General features: G+C 35.3%; 1 protein-coding gene across 1 annotated transcript in view; it reads right to left on the bottom strand.

Moving 5' to 3' along the window:
* The window catches only part of FSIP1 (fibrous sheath interacting protein 1), a 59124-nt gene extending 40817 nt beyond the window's left edge, over positions 1 to 18307 (bottom strand). The window contains exons 1-11 of the mRNA XM_014070557.2: positions 18240 to 18307; positions 16426 to 16557; positions 16005 to 16164; positions 14840 to 14938; positions 12978 to 13156; positions 12269 to 12362; positions 11589 to 11684; positions 6088 to 6209; positions 3957 to 4061; positions 1642 to 1806; positions 203 to 334 (exon numbers count right to left, since the gene is read on the bottom strand). Of these exons, the coding sequence (XP_013926032.2) occupies positions 203 to 334; positions 1642 to 1806; positions 3957 to 4061; positions 6088 to 6209; positions 11589 to 11684; positions 12269 to 12362; positions 12978 to 13156; positions 14840 to 14938; positions 16005 to 16164; positions 16426 to 16551 (1278 nt within the window). The 5' untranslated portion in view covers positions 16552 to 16557; positions 18240 to 18307. The remainder of the gene's footprint in view (positions 1 to 202; positions 335 to 1641; positions 1807 to 3956; positions 4062 to 6087; positions 6210 to 11588; positions 11685 to 12268; positions 12363 to 12977; positions 13157 to 14839; positions 14939 to 16004; positions 16165 to 16425; positions 16558 to 18239) is intronic.
* Between the last annotated feature and the right edge of the window lie 1948 nt (positions 18308 to 20255).

The raw sequence follows: 20255 nt of genomic DNA, 5'->3' as shown, positions 1-20255 counted from the left end.
AGCTGCCACCGAGAAGGCTCTCCTCCGTGTGGTTGCCAGTCGACATTGACCGGCAGATGGAACTTGGAGGAGGCGAGTTCCATCTGTTGTTAAGATCACAGTAGTATTGCAACAAAACATTTACTGATTAATCAGTATTTGCAACTTTTTCTTATGCTTCATATATAATACTTTTTAAAATTATAAACTTTAGGAGACTTACAGTTTCTTCTAGGTTTTTAAGTTGATGGTTGATTTCTTTAAGTCTGTTTTGTTGATCACGTTCTTCTTTAGTATCTCTTAAGATCTTTTCACCTGGAATGTTCAACTTTCTATTTGCATAAGCCAAGGATTCCTTTAAAAAAACAAATAATAATAAGAGTACTGAATTTTAAAAGGAAAAGGAAAGGTAACAATCTCAACCAATCCCTTGTTACCGAAGCATGGTCCCCATACATTAAATGCCTTCTACAAATTAGCTTGAGTTCCAGTTCAATTATGTGTGTTAAGTAAAATTCATTTGTAAGTCTGGCATTAGCTAAAATTTGAGTTTAGCTACAATATAATTAGCATATATATATAATGCTTTAGAAAATGTAAAATTGTCCTATTTCTGTTCCAAAATAAAAAGCAATTGGTTATGCCAGCAATGATAAAATAATTTAAACCGCTAATTAGAGTAAGCTCTTTTATAAAATAATGATTAAAGTATGAACTTTTCTTGGTAAAAGTAGAACCTATGTATAAGTCAGATTTTTAAAAAAATTCAAATCTATTTACACAGTGATCCCAACTGGGGCAAGGGGTTGATATTAATGGTGTCAGGTGAGCAATCTAGTATAATAAATTGCTTACAACTAACCCCCAAAAGACAGACTTTATCCCCAAATAACCTCATGGTAATGTGGAGCTAAACAGTCCCATGCAAAATATGTCTGAAAGGGTTACCTATCCTTTTCTGTTTCCAAAAATAAGATCCTACCTACAGCAACTCTGTGAAATCAGCTTCTCAGTTTGTCTGTTTGAAAGTATAGTGGTAGTGTAGTTAAACAAAGGTCCCTACCAAACATTACTGGTATAAAAAACAATGGCTATTTCTTACTTTAAAAACGTAGATTTTGAATTGGAAAATCAAGATTTTAATTAGAAAAATCAAGCTGTTAAATGTATTTTCCAGGAAAAACACTAAGGTTCCTTGTTAAGGGGGAAAAGGAAGATATCAACCCAGCAAAATTGAAAGATCACTTTTAAGTACACGATGAAATAAAAAATAAAAACATAGCAGCTTTACTTAGAATTTCCTTGGGGAGTTATTCTGTAATCAGTGTTTCACATTGCATTTGTATAAAAAATAATTATTACATTACATTAATTAAATAATAATTAAATATTAAATAATTAATTAATAATTATATTAATTATTACACTAATTATATTAGGGTTTTTTTAACAAACCAGCTGAAAGTGATTGAATAGTACAACTCTCAGACTTCCCAGTCCCCAACCACATTTCCTTAAACAATCTTTATGAGAAACATACTTTCCTATCTGACTGAATCTATTACAGAATGTATAGCAATTAAAAAATATTGTTAATATTGTCAAAATAATTTTTAAAAGTATAATATTGCCTCAGCAAGGCATCCTCTACCTATTCTGTACCTCATAAATCTTACTGGGGGCTTTTGAACAGGAGCCTTGAAATACAGACAAATCTCCATCAGATATTATTATTTTGAGTTTAGCATCAATTTCTGCAAGGTGATAATATTCCATTGGTTCGGGTGTATATCCTTCACCTGGTACAACTATTCCAATTGTTTCTTCCTATTAAAGTAAAGTGAAATAATTATTTCCCTCTCAAATTACATGATTAGAAAAAATAGATTATAAATTATATAAAAATGTTATACTGTACCCACAGAGTAAGAAGTTGGTTTACTTTTATATGCATAGCTAATATGTAAGAAGTCATTTGTTTATACTTTTTTCTCCTTTGTTTCTTTTTCTTGCACTTTTGGCTTTGTCTTTTTCCTATTTTATTTATTTTTTCGTATCTTTATTCTAAACATTTGTTCTTATTAGCATTTATCTTTTTCCTTCAATTTTTTAAATAAAGTTATATGAAAATGAATATGTATTTCTATTGACAATGCATATTCTAAATCAGAGCATGCATTTCCATTATCTATTTAAAATCATACGCAGTTTAAATGCATCATAGTTTTGGAAAAGTGGAAGACCATTATGTCCTCTAATGAAGTTCTTAGAATTGTTTTAAATATTAACAAAAAAAAAGTCTCCAAGGCCATTTCCAAATTACAAGTGCACCCCCTACTGGCATATAAATACAGAAGGAAGACAAGGCTTGATCTTGAATTTGCAGTAGACAGAAGACAGAATTTTTCAATATAGCATGTTGGAAAATCCTGTGATAATTGGGTTGCTGGTTTATTTATGGAAAGAATTTCCATAAATATTTTGCCTTCAAAATAAGTTTCCATGTGATACTTTGAAAACATACATAGAATGACCCAGATTACTCAGGAAATGTTACATATCTTCAGCTGGGAACAGTGGTTGCAACTGCACAAACCTAAATTGTTGAAATGATGATTCTAAAAGAAATGTTTGGACCATCAATGCCATGTAGGAATCAAAAATCACATCTGCCACAAGAGATTCAGACAATTATGTCTATAGAACAGGATACATAACTTTTTTGATAATGGTTTGTCAGTAGGCGAAGACAATAAAGAAACTACTTGGAAATGTTTGTTCCTTTGACCTTACATTAATCTTGCCAGACTCAAGACAACAATCTGCATATCTGCATACTAGATATATTTGAATTATGAACTATTAGGAAGGGTCCACCTTTGCCCTTTTCCTGCATACCAGAGACTCCAAGCTTTTCTATCTCTTTGGTTTCAAGGAAAAGGCCCCTCCCTCCTGTCACTCTGGACTACATTCTCCACAGATATATCCACTGACTAGGATGGTTTCTATCACTCAGACCTCCCACTTGATCAAATGTATAGCCGATGGCTGATTTATTTGAGCAAGTTGTACTGGAATGAGTCTCTGGCTTACATTCCATGAAAGATACATCAATACCAGCTTCACTTAAGTTGTAATCAAAGCAGGTACCATCCATCCTTAGCTCCACTTTCATAACCAACAATAATGTTAGTAGGTCTTATCTTCCTGGTTATGAGGCTCTAAGTAGGATTCCTCAAAGATGAAGATGATGCCTTGGATGACAAAAGTTCAGATGCAGAGAGGACTCTTCCTGCTTCATGCCATTTCCCACATCAACTTAGACCCTAGGATACTGTTACTCTTTAATTATAACTTGCTCATTAAGGAAAGTTGGATATAATCTGAATAGATAAGGCAGTGAATGCAAAGGTGCATGATTACATGTATACTGCTGTACTTTGTCTATACTGCATACTATGAGCATAAAATTTAAAGAGTACCAATATAATGCTGATTTGAGCTGGTTTGTTGAGTTTGTAAATGCAACGTATGCATGCCTTTGTAATGCACTGAAGTTAAATTTCAGGGTGCCATTAAAAGTGAAGAAAATTTACATTGTTTCCAATAGTTGGAAACACATTTTGATTTTTATTCTGACAGAAACTGGAAAACAAAGTTTTATTCCTTTGCAACACAGTAGATTTGGAACATTGATTTCAAAGTACTCTGCTCCAAACTCAAAACAAAATACACTTCCATTTTCTTTAACCCTTAAAATCTCCTGAGAATAAATGGCCCTAAGTCACAGTGAATTTCATCATCAATTGGAGATTTGAACATGGATCACCAATCCTGGGCTAGTATCTTCTCCACAATACCACATTAGTTTTTCTCACTGCAGCAGAAGCCTAAGAAAATAATACTACAGTGAATTATTTCGGTTTCCCAGACCTTGTGTTGAAAAAGTGCTTTAAATCAATATCATTTGTTCTTACCTCAACTTGAAGTTTATTACTATCATTTTCTGTATCTTTCAGTAATTCGGATAGTCTCTGTCTCTCTTCATCTAGCATAACTTCACTTGACGAATCTTTGGCCAGCTGCATAAAAAGGAAAGCAATTTGAAAATTGATAGTCTTGGGAGATCAACAATAGTCTTTTGAATATCAGTAAGAATTAGAGATGTGCATGTTTCAAAAAACAATATGGATGGAAAATGTGCTTTCAATCTTACAAATCTGCCTGCTAATTCAATAAACAACAGGCTTTCTGACCAAGAGAGAAGAAAGGGGCTACAACTTTAAGGGACGATTCTTTAAACAGTAGCAACCTTTTTTCAACATCATCCGGAAGTATGGAAAAAACAGGTACATACAGTAAATGAGTATTGTAGAGGTGCTGCACCCGACAGGCTCCAAAGCATTTTTCCAAATCATTTTTGAACCAAGCACATTCTGAATAAAGAAGGAAGGGGACTACATGTAGTTCTAGATTAGCAACATCATTTGGAACTCCCACATTGATTACTAAATGAACCAATTGCTAAGTGTAAAATCACATGATCATGATTAAGCTTTCTGTCAAAGCTGAAAAAAGTAACCAATTTCATATCTTAGCTTTTGTTTGCCTCCTAACTGATCTCTCACCCTATAAAATGTTCACTAAGGTGCTGGACAATAGATAAGAATGGAATTAATATTTCTATTTACATTTATTGGAGAGAAAGTAATTAGAAAAGAGTAATCACATCAAAAGCAATGTGTTGATGTCAGCAGCCAATTGACAAACAGCCTGTGTATTCACCATTGTGTGCTTGTTTACTATACTCTTCTTTAATCCCATTATCAGCAATCTCTCTATTCCGATGGGGGATGCGGGGCAGAGGAGAGATTGCCTATAGAAATCACTTGGCAGGGCTCTTTTTTCTGAGAGCAGTGAGGGAAGAAGAGGGGATGCAGTTGGCACATGGGAGGGAGCACTGGAAATGATTGGAATGATTGGTAGCCATCAATTATTTTCCCAATGGGGTGCTATGTCATGATGGAGCTTGGGGTTAGAGGAGAATAAACAGGCATACAATGGCTGCAGAATACCTCAATGTTCCTGAGAGTTTTATCAGCACATTACTTTTCATGTCTACTCCCCATTGTGTGCCTGCTTACTCTCTTCTAATCTCTTCTTCTCCAGTCTCCCCATTCTGCAAGGGTAGAAAAAAAAAGATCAGACGCAGGGCAATATATATTAATTGTAACAGAGATCACATGAATGAGGGAGGCTGAGAATGTCATAAATGGTCATAAAGTTATTTTTAGCACTGTTGTAACTTTGAATGATTGCTGAATGAGTAGTCGATAAGCTGCACTACCTTTACTGTACAATATACTCACTCAAGTTGACACTACATGTGCCAGAAGCTATGTATATTCCATAGAAATCTTTTGACAGTGTTACCCTTCCACTACCTCACTCATAACTTTTAGCTACAATGAACTTTGTAAACATTCTTATCAACAAATATCAGGCACAGCATAAGAACAAGAAATAGGATGTGCAATTAACAGAGGACATTCCATTATGTAGATATAATTATGTAGTGGTTTAAAACATTCTATTTTTCCAGCAAAACCTGATATGGAAAATAATTAGAATCCAATCATTAATCTCATATATTTCAGATACACTGCAGAGAAATTTTAATAAGGTGATTTTCTAAATGAGTAACAAGATATAAATGTCATGGAGCTTAGGTCCGAGGAAGAGGAGACGGAGCCAGGACTGATGGAGAAATGACCAAAGCAGGATGAAGCAGTCACAGGTCCCTTGGGCCTGGGAAGGGTCACTGGTGATTGAGAGAGGGTGCAGGATGGCCAAACAAAGGGGGAAGAGAGGGCAAGGAAGCAAAGTAGAAAAGCAATGGAGCTCTGGCAATGAGCAATTACCTCCACACCAATCCCCAAGCACCGAGAATGGAGACGATGCGGGATCAGCACAGAATGCCCCAACAACTCGGAAGGTGGGTGCCCCACTCCTCTTCAGAAGGTTCACTTGGGGAATCATATTTAAAGAGATGCTGTTGGGAGGGGCATTTGTCAGGAACAAATTTTAATCTTACGTTTAAATACATACCTCTATGTTCTTTTTAACAAAGTTTTGGTTTTTTTTTAAGCTTGCTGTTCTTTTTGGGCAAGTGTTTTCCATTTTCTTCATTGAACCTCTTGCGCTATCAGTTACGCTATCAGCTGAATCACCTTCAGGTATTGAAAGAGAAAAAGAATTATTGAGGAAACAAATAATAAAGAAAAAATTAGCGGACAAGAAGGCGGGGCTTAGCAGTGAGAAGATGGAGTTTCAGGCTACTCCTGAAATTCCTCTATACCAAAGGATTTTTGGACGGGTTCTTTGAACTCTAGCTGTCCCGGAGACGACAGTGAAGGTGGGGAGAGACCCAGGACTCCAGAGTATCCGCAAATCTCTGGGGGAGGGTATTAACTCCTCGTGCCAATTCCTTTTTGGATTAGCTGCGTGCTAACTGAAACTGCAGGTTGCCCCTAAGAATGGAAGAAGTGATGTCATCTGGTAAGCTGATTTTATTATCCAAGAGAGACTGTTCGTGTTAAAAAATTAAGCTAATTGAAACCAAAGAACAAGAAGATTTAGCGGCGAATTGGCTTTTCTAATGGATTTATGACTGGTGGTTACTTTACTTCTTAAATGCTTCAAGAAACTCCGCGACATCCTCCCCCCTCTGAATCTCCCTAAGTGGATCGTAAAACTTATCTCCTTCTAATTAGCCCGTCACGATTCGACATTTTTACTACTTTACTACCTAGTTCTGTTTACAACTAGATAAGATTGACAGCCTGTAAGAGACCAAAAAAAAGTGCTTCGAAGCCTGTGGGGGGAAAAAAAAGAGAGCTTCTAATTTTTAACTACGACACATCATGGCGTCCCAAAATACTTCTAAGATTTCATTTCAGGCTCTTTTCTCTGCGTGTAAAGGACTCTTTGATTCTTACCAAAAACTGGAAAGAACCCTGGATCAACTGATTCTAAAATATGAAGTTAAAACTGAGATCGTTGAATGCTTAAATGTTCCTGAAACACAAATGGAAAATGTGAGAAATGGTGTCTGGTCTATCTCAGAGGAAGAAAGGAGGGGGGAAGCTATAAAGAAGATTCATTTAAAGAGACAAAGTGTAGGAGGAATGGAGAATCCACCCTTGAGAATTAAAGTTAACTTGGGAAATTTTATAAGCCTAGGACAACATTATTATTTCATCACCGACATTCAGAATCCAAAGGTGCCGAAATATTTTTGTTTGGATTTGCTTATGGAAACATTTGGTAAATTTATCCAACGAATGGCTATTGGGCTGAGGAAATCTCGTTGTTGGAGGGACACAGGCTGACAGATGGGACAATACAACCTAAAATTAGCTAAATCAGATTACTTCAATTTGTAATAGATATAGCTGAATAATGACTGATATGGATAGCAATATATATAATTTGGAACTGGCTGATAGATTGATGAATACAATTGAAAACTAGTTAAACCTAATTGCTTTTTCTTGTAACAGATATTGCTGAATAATAATTGATACTGATAGTAATGTATATAATGTGGAGTTGATATGATAACTGACAATTGGATATGAAAAAACGCCTTTAGATTATACATAAAGAGTATTAACTATAATAATTAGCACTATTAAAAAAACTAAATAAAACTCATACAATCAAATGTTAATCAATACTGGGAAAATGTTATGATATATGATATAATTGAATATTATGGATGTTTAGCTAAAATAGGATATGAGGATTTGATGACAATAGAGGATTTTACAAATAAGTAAATGAATTGTCAGCATGTGTTATGGATTAATTCTTTAGCATAGCTAAGGATGAAGGATGTTTAAATAACCATAATAATTGAAACTGGAGGTATAATGATGTTGATATGGTAAATATGCGAGTTAAGATATTTGAATTAATATGAATTAACGGAAGAGAAGCACCAAAACATGTTGTAACCAGTTGATATACTTCTTTTTTTTTTCATAACAGACACCTGTGTTTTGTTTTGTTTTCCTGATTGTCGTTTTTGTCTTTTTTGTATTATCTACTATCTTTTATCTTAATTTTTATTTTCTACTTGTCCTTTTTTCTTTTTTTCTTTTTTTTTTTGATTTCTCTCCCCTCCCATCGGTGTGGGTAGGTATTGTTCAAGATTATTACTCCTACCAATACTCCTAAATAATAATTACAGTTAAATGAAAATGGATATATAATAATGCTTGAGTTAACATGAGTTATGTTGGTTGACTGTGGAGGAGATGTACCAAAACTTATTTGTAATCGATTGATATATTAAGAAAGATGCTGTACCCGTTTCAAACTAAAATTAAAAAACATTTAATTAAAAAAAAAAGAAGAAAAAATTAGCCATCTCAATTAAATTTTGGAATTGTGTTTCAGGTTTAGGTTTATTAGATTTATATGCTGCCCTTCTCCCAAGGACTCAGGGCGGCGTACAACATTAAAAGAAACACATAATACAAAAGTTAAAAAAAATATTAAATAGAATATCCCAAACCCAATTGAAATTGACAATGATATTTTTTTAAAAAAAATTCGAATTAAAATTAACAGTGATCAATAATTTATTTTGTTTTGTTCAAGCCAGGCTGGCTTGCTGGAAAAGCCAACTTTTTAGGGCGCGCGGAAGGACCGGAGGTTGGGGATTATACGAAGCTCCAGGGGCAGCTCATTCCAGAGGGAAGGCGCTCCTACAGAGAAGGCTCTCCTCCTGGGGTTCGCTAGCCGACACTGTCTGGCCAACGGCACCCTGAGGAGGCCAACTCACTATTTTGTATAAAAGTTTTTATTTTGTTACTATATTGTACATTGTAAACTATGTTTCAATATTATCCCTAACAAAATATTACAGCTTTACCACATTGATAACACTAATTAAGAACAAATTACAAAAAAAGAAAACTACTATGAAATGCAAAGCCACACAAACCATTCTCAAATTCAAAATGCATTTTTCTATGAATGGAAGTGAACATGAAACTGAAACTTTTGATCTCACATCAGTGTAATAAAATGTGAGGGGAGGCTTGTACAAAACAATTCTTAGGAAAAAGGAGTTTTTACAGTATTACGTCTAAATATCTCCAATGGTGGACCAACATTTAGGCAAAAATACCTTTGAGCAATACCCAAAAGGCTACTTCGCTATTTGGAAATTTTAAATTTATCAGACTTGAACATTCTGATTCTACAAAAAACAAACCTACTTGGAACAGCTTATATCCTCCGATGTTACCTTCCTAGGTCCTTGGTTAGGACTCGAGCTGTTGAGCTACCAACCAGCCCCAAAGGCTTTGAATCTCACCAAAGATTAACATAATAATAATAATAATAATAATAATAACAACAACAACAACAACAACAACAACAACAACTCCGCCATTGCCGGTCCCAAACTCCGCCATTGCCGGTCCCAAGCCCGGATGAGAAAGGAGGAGGGTTGGGGTCAGGTTGGCATCTGGTCCCATAAAAATACCCCGCCAATCCATACAATATGGTGAAAAAAACGAATAAGAATTCCATACCGCATCGGTCGTCACGCGGTTTAACAAGGGCCGCGGCGGATGTTGGGGTCCCTGGACATCCGTCGACAAGTGGGCTACAAGTGGACCAGCCAACAAAACGACAAAAATATAGTGCAGATGAAAACTGTGCCATAATGGCCTGTTACTACAACTCAGAGCCAGAAAAAAGAGGCTATTTAAAGCGAATGTATGAATTATGGAAACAACAATATCCAGATTCAAATGTTAGTGAACAACGACTAGCAGATCAAAGGCAATTTATTATACAGAATAAAGTGTTTAGTGAAGTTGAACTAAAGGAAATTCAGGCAAATTGCAAAACCAAAAAAACAATATCACAAGCAGAAATAACTGATATTCAAGACACAACTAAATACATTATAGTAGAACTCCCAGAAGAAGCTCTCGGGGAGGACATAACACCACCACCACTAGAACCAGTTATCACTGAACCAACTGATGAACTAACTCAAAAACAAAAAGAATTGAAGGATAAGATCATGGAGCATTTTCTGCTTAATGAGGAAAGGCAACGTTTACCATCACTAAAAACTGTGCCTAAGAAAATTTTGGCCCCTATCATGAAAATGGTTAATGCAGTGTTTTCAACAATTGAATCGGGATCCATCTTGGAAATGAACCAGTTAATGTACAGCGCAGCTGTAATAGTCACTAATGAACTAGGCATTAAAATCAAAGTACCTAGTCACACAACAGAAAAAGCATCAAAGCCAAAGTGGAAAATCCGATTAGAACAAAAAATCAAAAAATTAAGGGCAGATGCTAGTAACTTAAAGAACATGCATGAGCAACGGCTTAAAAACAACAAAACCATAGATCGGCTAATCAGAAGATATAGATTGGATACAAGAAACATCAATGAAGCTGTAGAGATAGTAAAACAGTGGATAACAGCAACAGCTAGAAAAATTGAAAGATATGAGGCACGAATCATCCAATATAAACAAAACCAGCAATTTCAATCAAACCAATGGCGTTTTTATTAAAGTCTTAATGTGAATGGTGATACCAAAAGTGAAAAACCAGAAAAGCAGGCCACAGTTGAATTCTGGAAAGAATTGTGGGAAAATGCAAAGGACTACAATAAGGAAGCAAAGTGGATACATGACTTTGAGAAAAGCATTGGCAACAAACAAATGCAAGTATTAGAAATAACAACTGAGGTGGTCAAAAATCGAGTAAAAAAGGTAAAGAATTGGACATCACCTGGAAAGGACCAATTACATGGTTTCTGGCTCAAATATCTGACCAGTTTACATGCAATATTGGCCAGGCAACTGAATGAAATTTTACAAAAGGGCCAAATTGATGAATGGTTGACAACTGGAAAAACATACTTGATTCAGAAAGATGCAACTAAAGGAACAACACCTGAAAACTACAGACCAATAACATGCTTGCCAACAACCTTCAAATTACTCACAGGCATTATTGCAGATAACATGATGGATTATTTGGAAACAAACAACATCTTGCCAGTAGAGCAAAAAGGCAACAAAAGAAGGAGCAGGGGCACAAAAGATCAGTTCCTAATTGATAAAATGATATTAGAAAATTGTAAGAACAGAAAAACGAACTTGAATATGGTCTGGATTGATTACAAAAAGGCATTTGACTCACTGCCACATAGTTGGATCATAAAATGCTTAGAAACAACTGGCATTAGCAAAAATATTACATCCTTTACTGAAAAGGCGATGAAACAATGGAGAACTGAGTTGGCAGTAGGGAATGAGATCTACGGAATGATTAATATCAAGCGAGGAATTTTCACTTGATATTAACCATTACCTGACTAGTAACCATTGGTTACTAGTCAGGCCCCTAGGTGGGGCCTGACTAGTAACCAATGCCAAATACGGCGAAACAACTGGCCGCTGTGATACAATTGTGTAATAATAATAATAATAATAAAAAGCATGCTTTCATGTATTTGTTATTCTTTTAAAATTATTTCTGGAGAACAAAAGTGTATTGTACCTTGCTTTGTTTGTCTTCCGTTAGTCTCATAATTTTCTGGAGGAAGCTGAGTTTTAAATATGTTAAACGTTCCATTATCTTCGCAAGCAGAAAGATCTGTTAATGAAACATATACTGTGAAATAAGATGATTTCTATTCAGGAAGTGAGGGATCAGTTTGGATCTAAACTGATCCAAAGAGGCTGCTGGATTGGATCCCTTAGCAACTGTGTTAGGCTGAACTAAATTAGCTACCATAATCACTTTCCCAATATTTTCAAGGTGAATTTAAAATTAACAGACATACTTGGTCAGGAAAGTGTATGCTCTTGTATACCATACAGTCCCGACTGATATGAGTTGAAGGAGTTTTGAATTAGAGGACAAACTACCATTTTGCTTCAATATATCAAATAAGAGGGGTAAACAACCTTTTGACAACCAAAAGTTGCCCTCAGTGTTTAGGAGATGCTATGAACCACAGTGATAATACAATAATGCAAACTGGGTAGATTTTTAAAAATATGTGAAGAACATACGCTACAAATCTGATGTTTTCTACTCAAAATGCCATTAAGCCACCAATTTTCATCTATCACATTCAGAGGAGGTTCTGAAAGCTGTTATGAAGGGTTCAAAGGTTGCAGGTTGCTAGCCCTATATTAGAATTAATCCCCAAAATTTAATTTTTTAATTCTTACCAGGAGTTCCAGATAATGGTGAGTTCAAAGCTAAAAATCTGCTTCTGTTTTCTTCCTCTTCAGTAATTATTGAAGAACTTCGGGATGTCATTGACTGCATTCAAATAGTGAAATACATACATACATATAAGGATAAATGGACATTGCAGAGTATTTATGCATACTGCTAAACTAAAGAATTCCCCCACAAAACTGCAGGTTTTACCACTTTGTTTTTTATCCACACATGATTTACACACACTTCTATCATTGGGCTATGTATCCAACAAAATTTGTTTGGAAATTGCAGCTTTTAGCAACAGATTACAAAAGTTATAAGCAAGGATTTGAGCAGAGTATTATCAGAAAATACTGCACGATATGCATCTGTCATAGAAACTCTACAATATAGTAAATTCATATAAATTTAGCACAAAAATATTTTATACTAAGAGATTTTGATATTCAGTTCTGTAACAATTCATGAAAAATATCCATAATTTATCAAACTAGATGAACTTCTATCAGGCCATATTTACAGACTTACTAAATAAATCAACAGCTAGCTTAATTGAGCAAAAAATTAGCAGAGAAGTCAAATACTTACGTAATAGATAAGTTATTTTTATATGCCAAAAAGCAATTCAAATGTAAACAAACATTGCCATTCATCATCCTATATAAATGATGGTTCATAGAAGTATTCTGGAATCAATCTTGTATTTCTAACCTGAAATTCTTCCCATAGTTTTGTTCTCAATTCTCTGCCTTGCTTTTTGACTGCTCTTTCCCGGGATTGTTTATTTGCCAATATCTGGTCCAACCTTTTCATCTTCTTTATTGCTTTCAGAATGAGAAGATCTACATCTTTCTCCTTAGAATCATCTAGGTTTGCAGACCTGGATGTCACTTAAATATAAAAGTGACTATTAAAATCAAATCATCTTTCCATCAAAAATATTCTTAATAACATTTCAGGTTGATCTACTAAAATGTCATCAAATGAAGAATATTATTAAGAAATCCACTAGGAATACAACACCAATGCTACAATATTTCAAAGAAAATATTGTTCTTCATTAATGAAGCTGAAAATTGTTTCAAAATTATTATTGCTAATACAAATATTTATGAAATAAATGGATGTCCATCCGTAATCAGACAAGTGATGCAGTGGCAATGCAGGCCAAGTGCCTGGAGGTTGTAAAGATCTGGATGGGGAAGAACCAGTTTTGACTCAACCATGGCAAGACTGGCTTTTCTCCCCAGGACCAAATGATTCTCTATCTTTGACTCTGGACAGGGTGGCATTTCCCTGGACTGTGTGAATTGGTGCATAATTTGGGGGTCCTCATGCTCCAGCTTGAGAAGCAGGTGGCAGCTGAGGCCAGGAGCCTTTGCACAGATTTGTCTAGTCACTCTAGTGCACCAATCACATCTTTTTCTGGCCTGGAAGTCCTTGCTCAGTCAACCATGCATTGATCATCGCTTAGTTGATTATATGCAAAGGAAGATAGAGGAAATTCTAGCAAATATTTATGCTGTAATACATTCTACATGAAGCTGTTCATCAAGACCCCCCCAGAAAATTCAACTGATCCAGAACAAGATCACACACACAATAATAGGGATACCTAGGTCTGCGAGCTACATAGGCTTTCAATTTCTTCCTGGTTGCAACTCCAGGTACTACTCATCACTTTTAAAGTCCTATATGGCACAGGGTCAGGCCACTTGGAAAACCACCATTCCTTAAGGCATGCCAGATAGGGTGGGCATGCTCCTGAATCCTTCCCCCAAATATTGTTATCTAATGGGAAGCATGCCTTTCCATGGTGGTCTCTGCCCCATGGAACATCTTGTCCCCTGAAATTCAGCAAATTCCCACCCTTTTAGTCTTCTGTAAAATCTTAAAGCTCTGGTTTCCCCCCAAGTATTGGGAGATTAGACAATCTTATCTCTAATCTCTCTAAGGGAGATTTGCTTGGATTGGTGACAGGTTTTTGTTTTGATTGTTTTTTAATGTTTGGTGTTTTAATTTTTAAAATTTAATGTTAAGTAGTGTATTGGACCGATTTTTAAAGGATTGTATTGGGAGCCGTCCAGAGTTGTCTGAAGGATAGGTGGCTATATAAAAGTTATACATAAATAAACAAGTTAATAAATAAATACTAGAATTTTTCCCATCCTCCCGTTTTATATGTGCATAATCATTCAAATTATCATTCTGATACAGATAGAAAGCTCAGAAACAGAAAACTGTATTGCAATCATTAAAAAGTAGAAGGGAATTGGTATTCAAGTATCCAAACAAAGTAACAATATCAGGACAGGCAGGAAAATAGAAACCTCTGAAGTGCCATAGGATCTCAAGCTTTCATCAAAATGACAAAAACAGCATTATAGCATCACAATGCAATCTCCATTCCTTTTGTACAAGTGTGCACCATCATGAGACACATTAAACAATTGCAAGATTTGTACTTACACTATTTCATAATTTGCACTTCCTTCTCATTACAATTTTTAATGCTTGTAAACTAAGCTGGCTTTCTAACCCTAATTATAAGAGAGAGTACAAAAGATAAATACCTTTTTGTGGTTCAACTGGCTTATTCTGAGAAGCACTGCTGCAAGAGAGTTTATTTTCAGCAAAATCATCTTCAGAATCTACTGAACTTGAAGAATGTTCTAAAAAAGGAGAAACAGTTCATAGAAGTGCTATTTAAAAGTGTTATTAAAGAATTAAACCAACTGTAAAAGAGAATTACTCCAAGGTGGCTGCAATCTGCAACAAACTATTTAGTCTTATGTTCAGTGCACTGATCCTAATCTTGTGAAATATTTATATATTTTCTTTAATGGGTTTAACGTTTATATTTCTATATTAATTGTTCCTTATTTTTCCACATTGTCCTAAAGTTTTATAAAGATTCAAGGAGAGTTGGATCGCTCTTCTTTGCTGGCAAAACTTAACAGGCAAACAGAAATTCAGCAATTGAAATTATCTTAGCATGTAATTGCTATAGTAAGAAAAACTATACAACTGTTCAATGCCACAGCCAAAGCCTAGACATAAGCACTAATTTAGCCAGTTAAATTTACTTTTATTCTTTTTTTATAGTCATGTAATTCACCTGAATCTCATTTTTATTAAAGTTCATAATTACAGTAGTAAAAATCAACGTAAACTAGAATTTCCAATTCTTTAAATTCCTACACTTATAATTTTGTTTTGTTTTTTGCTCCAGAAGAGAAGTAAAAATGGCTTTTCAAACATGTCATTTGAAGATTTCTAACAGCCTTAGAATAGTAAATACCATAAGCGATTTCCAAAAATAATTAGAAAGTAAAGTTTGCAAACTCCGCATCCTTTGAAAGTCTCCACTACAGCTGTGAGCATGATGGCTAATTTTTTCATCTCTCAGTTCTTAGACCTGCAGAAAACTGCTATCTTGCAGTGTCTGTACAAGGAAAAACCATCCAAAGCACCTGGTAGTCATCCCCCATCCCTCACTATTTGGAAAAGTTCTGAGGAACTTTATATACTCTGGTTCTTTGGTCTTTGCCATGGTCATTGTCTCCATCTTTATTGGAGACATGTTTCATTTGCCTTCTTTCCATTGGAAGTTCCTTTTGAACCCAATAAAAAATATATTTATATTGTTATAACATCGTCGCAGGTCTTATTATACATTATTATTTACTCTAAGTAAACATGAATAAGGTTACATTGATCTTGTAGTACTTGCCATACCTGTGACCTGATCTGTATGCTGTCCCACCAGATGAAAATCACAAGGTTTTTCTTCAAATATTTGTTCTGAGAAACTCATTTGTTGAGTTTCATACTCCTCCCCATTTTTATCATAATTTTCTTTTGAGTTCTCCCCTATATGGTTATTGCAAACATCAGCCTAGAAATGATATGAAATGGAAAGTTTTAAAAGGCGTATCAATCTTTTTATCCAAAGCTCCCGATTTATTATCATAACCTAATATCCTTGAGTAAAATCCACAAATTTGACTTTTTATACTTTTTTTTAGAAAACAAAATTAAATAAAGCATGCAATTATTCAATTACCTAGTGGCCTGTGGTAAACATCTGAAATTCTATGCAAAACTTTGAAAGGCCTATAGAGAGTAGAATAAGTAACAGGGCAGAAAGCGAAACTACCTTAGACTGGTCTGGTTCTGGCGTTAAAATCTCTAGAGATGAACTTAACATTTTGCTTCCATGATTATTTCTTGAGTTAGATGCTGGTCTTGAAATTCCATCCAGACTTCCTCTTGTGATATCCATTGTAGCCTTAAATGATTAGAAAAGGAGAACTTAATTATATGGAATCTATTTTTAAAATTCTGCATGCTTCATTTTCAGTAATGAACTTCCATTATCTTCTTAATTTTGCAGTTTATATCAGTGATTCAGTTTAATAGGCCAAAGAAATGAATGGATATTATTTTATACTCTGTTGACAAAAGCAATGGACCTGCTATGGTCAGGAGACTGCAAGACCTGACCTTGACTGGTTGGCACATGACTAAGAAATGGGAAACAAAAGTCTGGGATTTTCACAGCTTTGAAGATACATGAAGAATCTTCCTCTTCTCTTTTATTCAGAAAAAAAAAATCAAGCAGGCTAGATCAGAATGAATTCTAAATTTCTACATTTTTCTTAATATGAAGGAGAAACCAAAGTATGTCACTAACTTCTTGCATAACGATGGTTTTCCCATATTGCCACTACAAACAAATCCAACGACAGCCCTTGTTAGAAATATAGGGTCAATATCAGTTACACTATGTCTAGATTGAAAAAAATAAGTAATTTCATGAAAGTTAGGGGGATCCTTGAAAGCCAAACATCAATAGTAAAAAATGTTACATCTGGAAATAGCCTGATTTCACCATGGAAACCATGACATAGTTATATTTCCATATCTACTTCATCTGCAAATATATGTGTTTAGGTAACTTTATGTTCGGGATATTTCACTATTTGCTGATAGTTTGCCATTGCAAAATAAAATACTGATTGTTTTACTATCACTGTGTAGATAATTGAAACAGTCATAGGATAATGAATTAATATTTAGAAATTATTATTTTTGTGACTCTTTGGTCCATAACAAACTTCATAGCATGGTTTTGTATTCGAGCATCCAGAAAATTGATACAACAGCCCAGCCATGAAACATCAACCGTCAACCCTCACAAGGTCATTGTTATGGGGAAAATAGAAGGAGCGAGGAGTATTAGGTATGTTCACTGCCTTGAGCTATTTATAAGGTAATGAAGGCAGGATAAAAATCTAATAAGTAAACAAAGAACTTAAAAGCATTGCAGTCAAGAACCAGTAGATCTGGTTTTAATTGATGTTTTACACACTGTGTAGATGTATTTTAAATACATCTACACAGTGTAGATGTATAATATTTATATTATATATTTAACATAATTTTATTACATGCTAACCTGCTATTGACTGTACAATATAGTACATTTTGTCCCAATGTTTAGACTAAATAGAAAAGTGGTCAATTATTAGAGGTTTTCTTTCATCTTCGATTTTCAATGCCAATGTATTATGGAAACTGTCGTCTGCACAAATAACCCTATTAAGAAAAGATCCAGATCATAAAATTCAAGCAAAAGCCCAAAGTAACTATAATAGTGTCTCAAAATGGGTGTGGGGGGGAGGATCATTATTTGAAGACCATATGCAATCTATGCTTACTGCTTTGGGAGTAAGCCCCACTGAAGGAAAATAAATTAATTCTGGTGTTGCCTGTAAATGCAGACATATAGAAAACAAAACAAAATGCTATTGTATTGGTATCCAACATGATCATGAACGCAAAAGGTTCATCATTAACGATCGCTGAAAAAGATAATTTCCCCCCACCAGACCCAAAAAAAAAGGGGGGGGGATCGGCTACATACAAGACGCAGTCTACTTATACCCCGAAGCAATATTAGAAATGCACCTCCAGAGGCAGACAAAACAAGAAACAGTCCCCATCAAGAAACAGCAACAAGTCACCCAGCTTCTGTGTTGCTATGGCAACCCAAGGAATCGAGCCGAAACAGGACGTAGGGCAGCTACTAAGGGCGGAAGTTAAAACGCTGGCTTTTTGACGCTTTGCAGGTGACGCTCAGCAGTTTAGTCGTCGGCGTCGCTACGCGGAAAAAAGCAAGAGCTCGTTGGCAGAAGTGAACTGGAGCATTGATATAGATCAGGAGTCTCCAAACGTGGCACCTTTAAGTCTTGAATTCTGGGAGTTGTAGTCCACACGTTTTAAAGCTGCCAAGTTTGGATATAGATGCTCGGGGATTGATAGGTTTTTTGTTTTTTGTTTTTGCTACACCATCAGAGTCTCCGTCTCTTCCGATTGGATTGCAAAACTCTGGAGAGCGCAATGAATTCAGTACAGTGGGGATCCGGATTTTTGCACTCCGAATCTAGTGCCCGTATATAACCTAGGCTCCTTTCTTACGGAGCCCCTGATGATTTTATGGAAACATTCATGTAATTTTCTTTGTAGCAATATCTTTGCCTTCCATTGTTTTGCCATTGTCCAGTCTTGTTCTCTAAGGGAGTTTTTCCTCAACCTCAGCAACTTCGTGGACTCTTTAACTTTCAGAATTCTTCAGCCAGCATGCTTGCAATTTAGGAAGGTGTGGGATATGGGGGGTTTTAAGTGGACTTTTTAAAAACAGTATTTCTTTGGGGTGGGTGCGTGAATGAATAACGAAGATAAAAGATTCTAAGCACTTTCCCTGGGTATGACCAAACAAATACGTTATTTTTTTAAAAAACAGTTCATTTTTTATTGTGGGAGGTTTTTTTAAAATGTTGCTTTAATGTAATCTTAGTATATCAGCAGACATGCTGATGCATATGGTGTGATACACACTCATTATAACTAAAGGTTTTCTAGTATCTATTTCCCTGGATTTAAGAATTTCAGAAAGAAATTGCTTCGCTTGAGAATAAAAGCAGAGAAATGCCTCTCTTTCCTTTATATGTGAATAAGCAGCCTAAAAACTGACAATGGCAGTGAATGGATGGTACAGCTTAACCTGTAGACAACCAGAAATTCTTTGATTGATTCTTCTTCATCCACCAGACGGAGTCCTCTGAATTGCATTCTATTACTCTTTTTTTTCCTGAAACAATGGTTAATTAGCTTATATCAGTACAGTGAAGACCAACTAAAATAGGCTGCACAAACTTTGATTTTCTTCTTCATATTCAGAGAAGCATAGATTTGCTATGTCAAATTCATTCTGCTTCTTTTCCAGATAAATCTTTACACGGGAAGCCAGCAAATAGAGGGGGCAGACCAGACTTGAGAAATTGAAAAATCCAGGACAAAGGCAAATGACAAATCACTTCTACTGTGTTGTCAAGAAAACAACTTGGACATAAACACATATAATTGGGGATTGAGTTTGACTTGGAGTTGACACCTGTGGAGTTATTTCAAAGGGGTAGGTGGTGAAAGTAATGTTACAATGGAAGCCCTACCCCTTTTGTCTGTACAAAAGGAGCAAGACATGCATCGTGATATTGCTTCTATCTTCTCTTTTTTTGACACACACAAACATAATTGACTTTTTAGATACATACATTGTGAATAATAGAGCGCTTTCTTGTTTTGATTTTCTTCAGGGATTCCAAATGCAAAGTGAAACTGACTATATGACTGACCCACACAAAGACTGCATTTGTGTGAGATACTTGCTCATGGAAATCTAACCATGATTTGCTCATTAGTTTGCATAATACATTGAAACATAAAGAAGCTGTTTCGGGTGAGTTTGTCCAGCATCCTAAATTGACTAATTTATAGTTCAGTGTGTGATGAGTAAATAAGCAATGAACTGAAAAGAGGGAAATAAGCACTGGCAATTAATGGAATGCTATTTAGTGATGCTAAATATACAGTGGTTGTGGGAAAGAGATGTAAACATGACATACATATTGACATTGTTGATGT

The sequence above is a fragment of the Thamnophis sirtalis genome, unplaced genomic scaffold (assembly GCF_051295495.1).
Source record: "Thamnophis sirtalis isolate CommonGarterSnake01/CBP01778 unplaced genomic scaffold, rThaSir2_p1.2 scaffold_1, whole genome shotgun sequence".
NCBI classification, from domain to species: Eukaryota; Metazoa; Chordata; class Lepidosauria; order Squamata; family Natricidae; genus Thamnophis; species Thamnophis sirtalis.
This window is presented reverse-complemented; position numbering and strand designations above follow the sequence as displayed.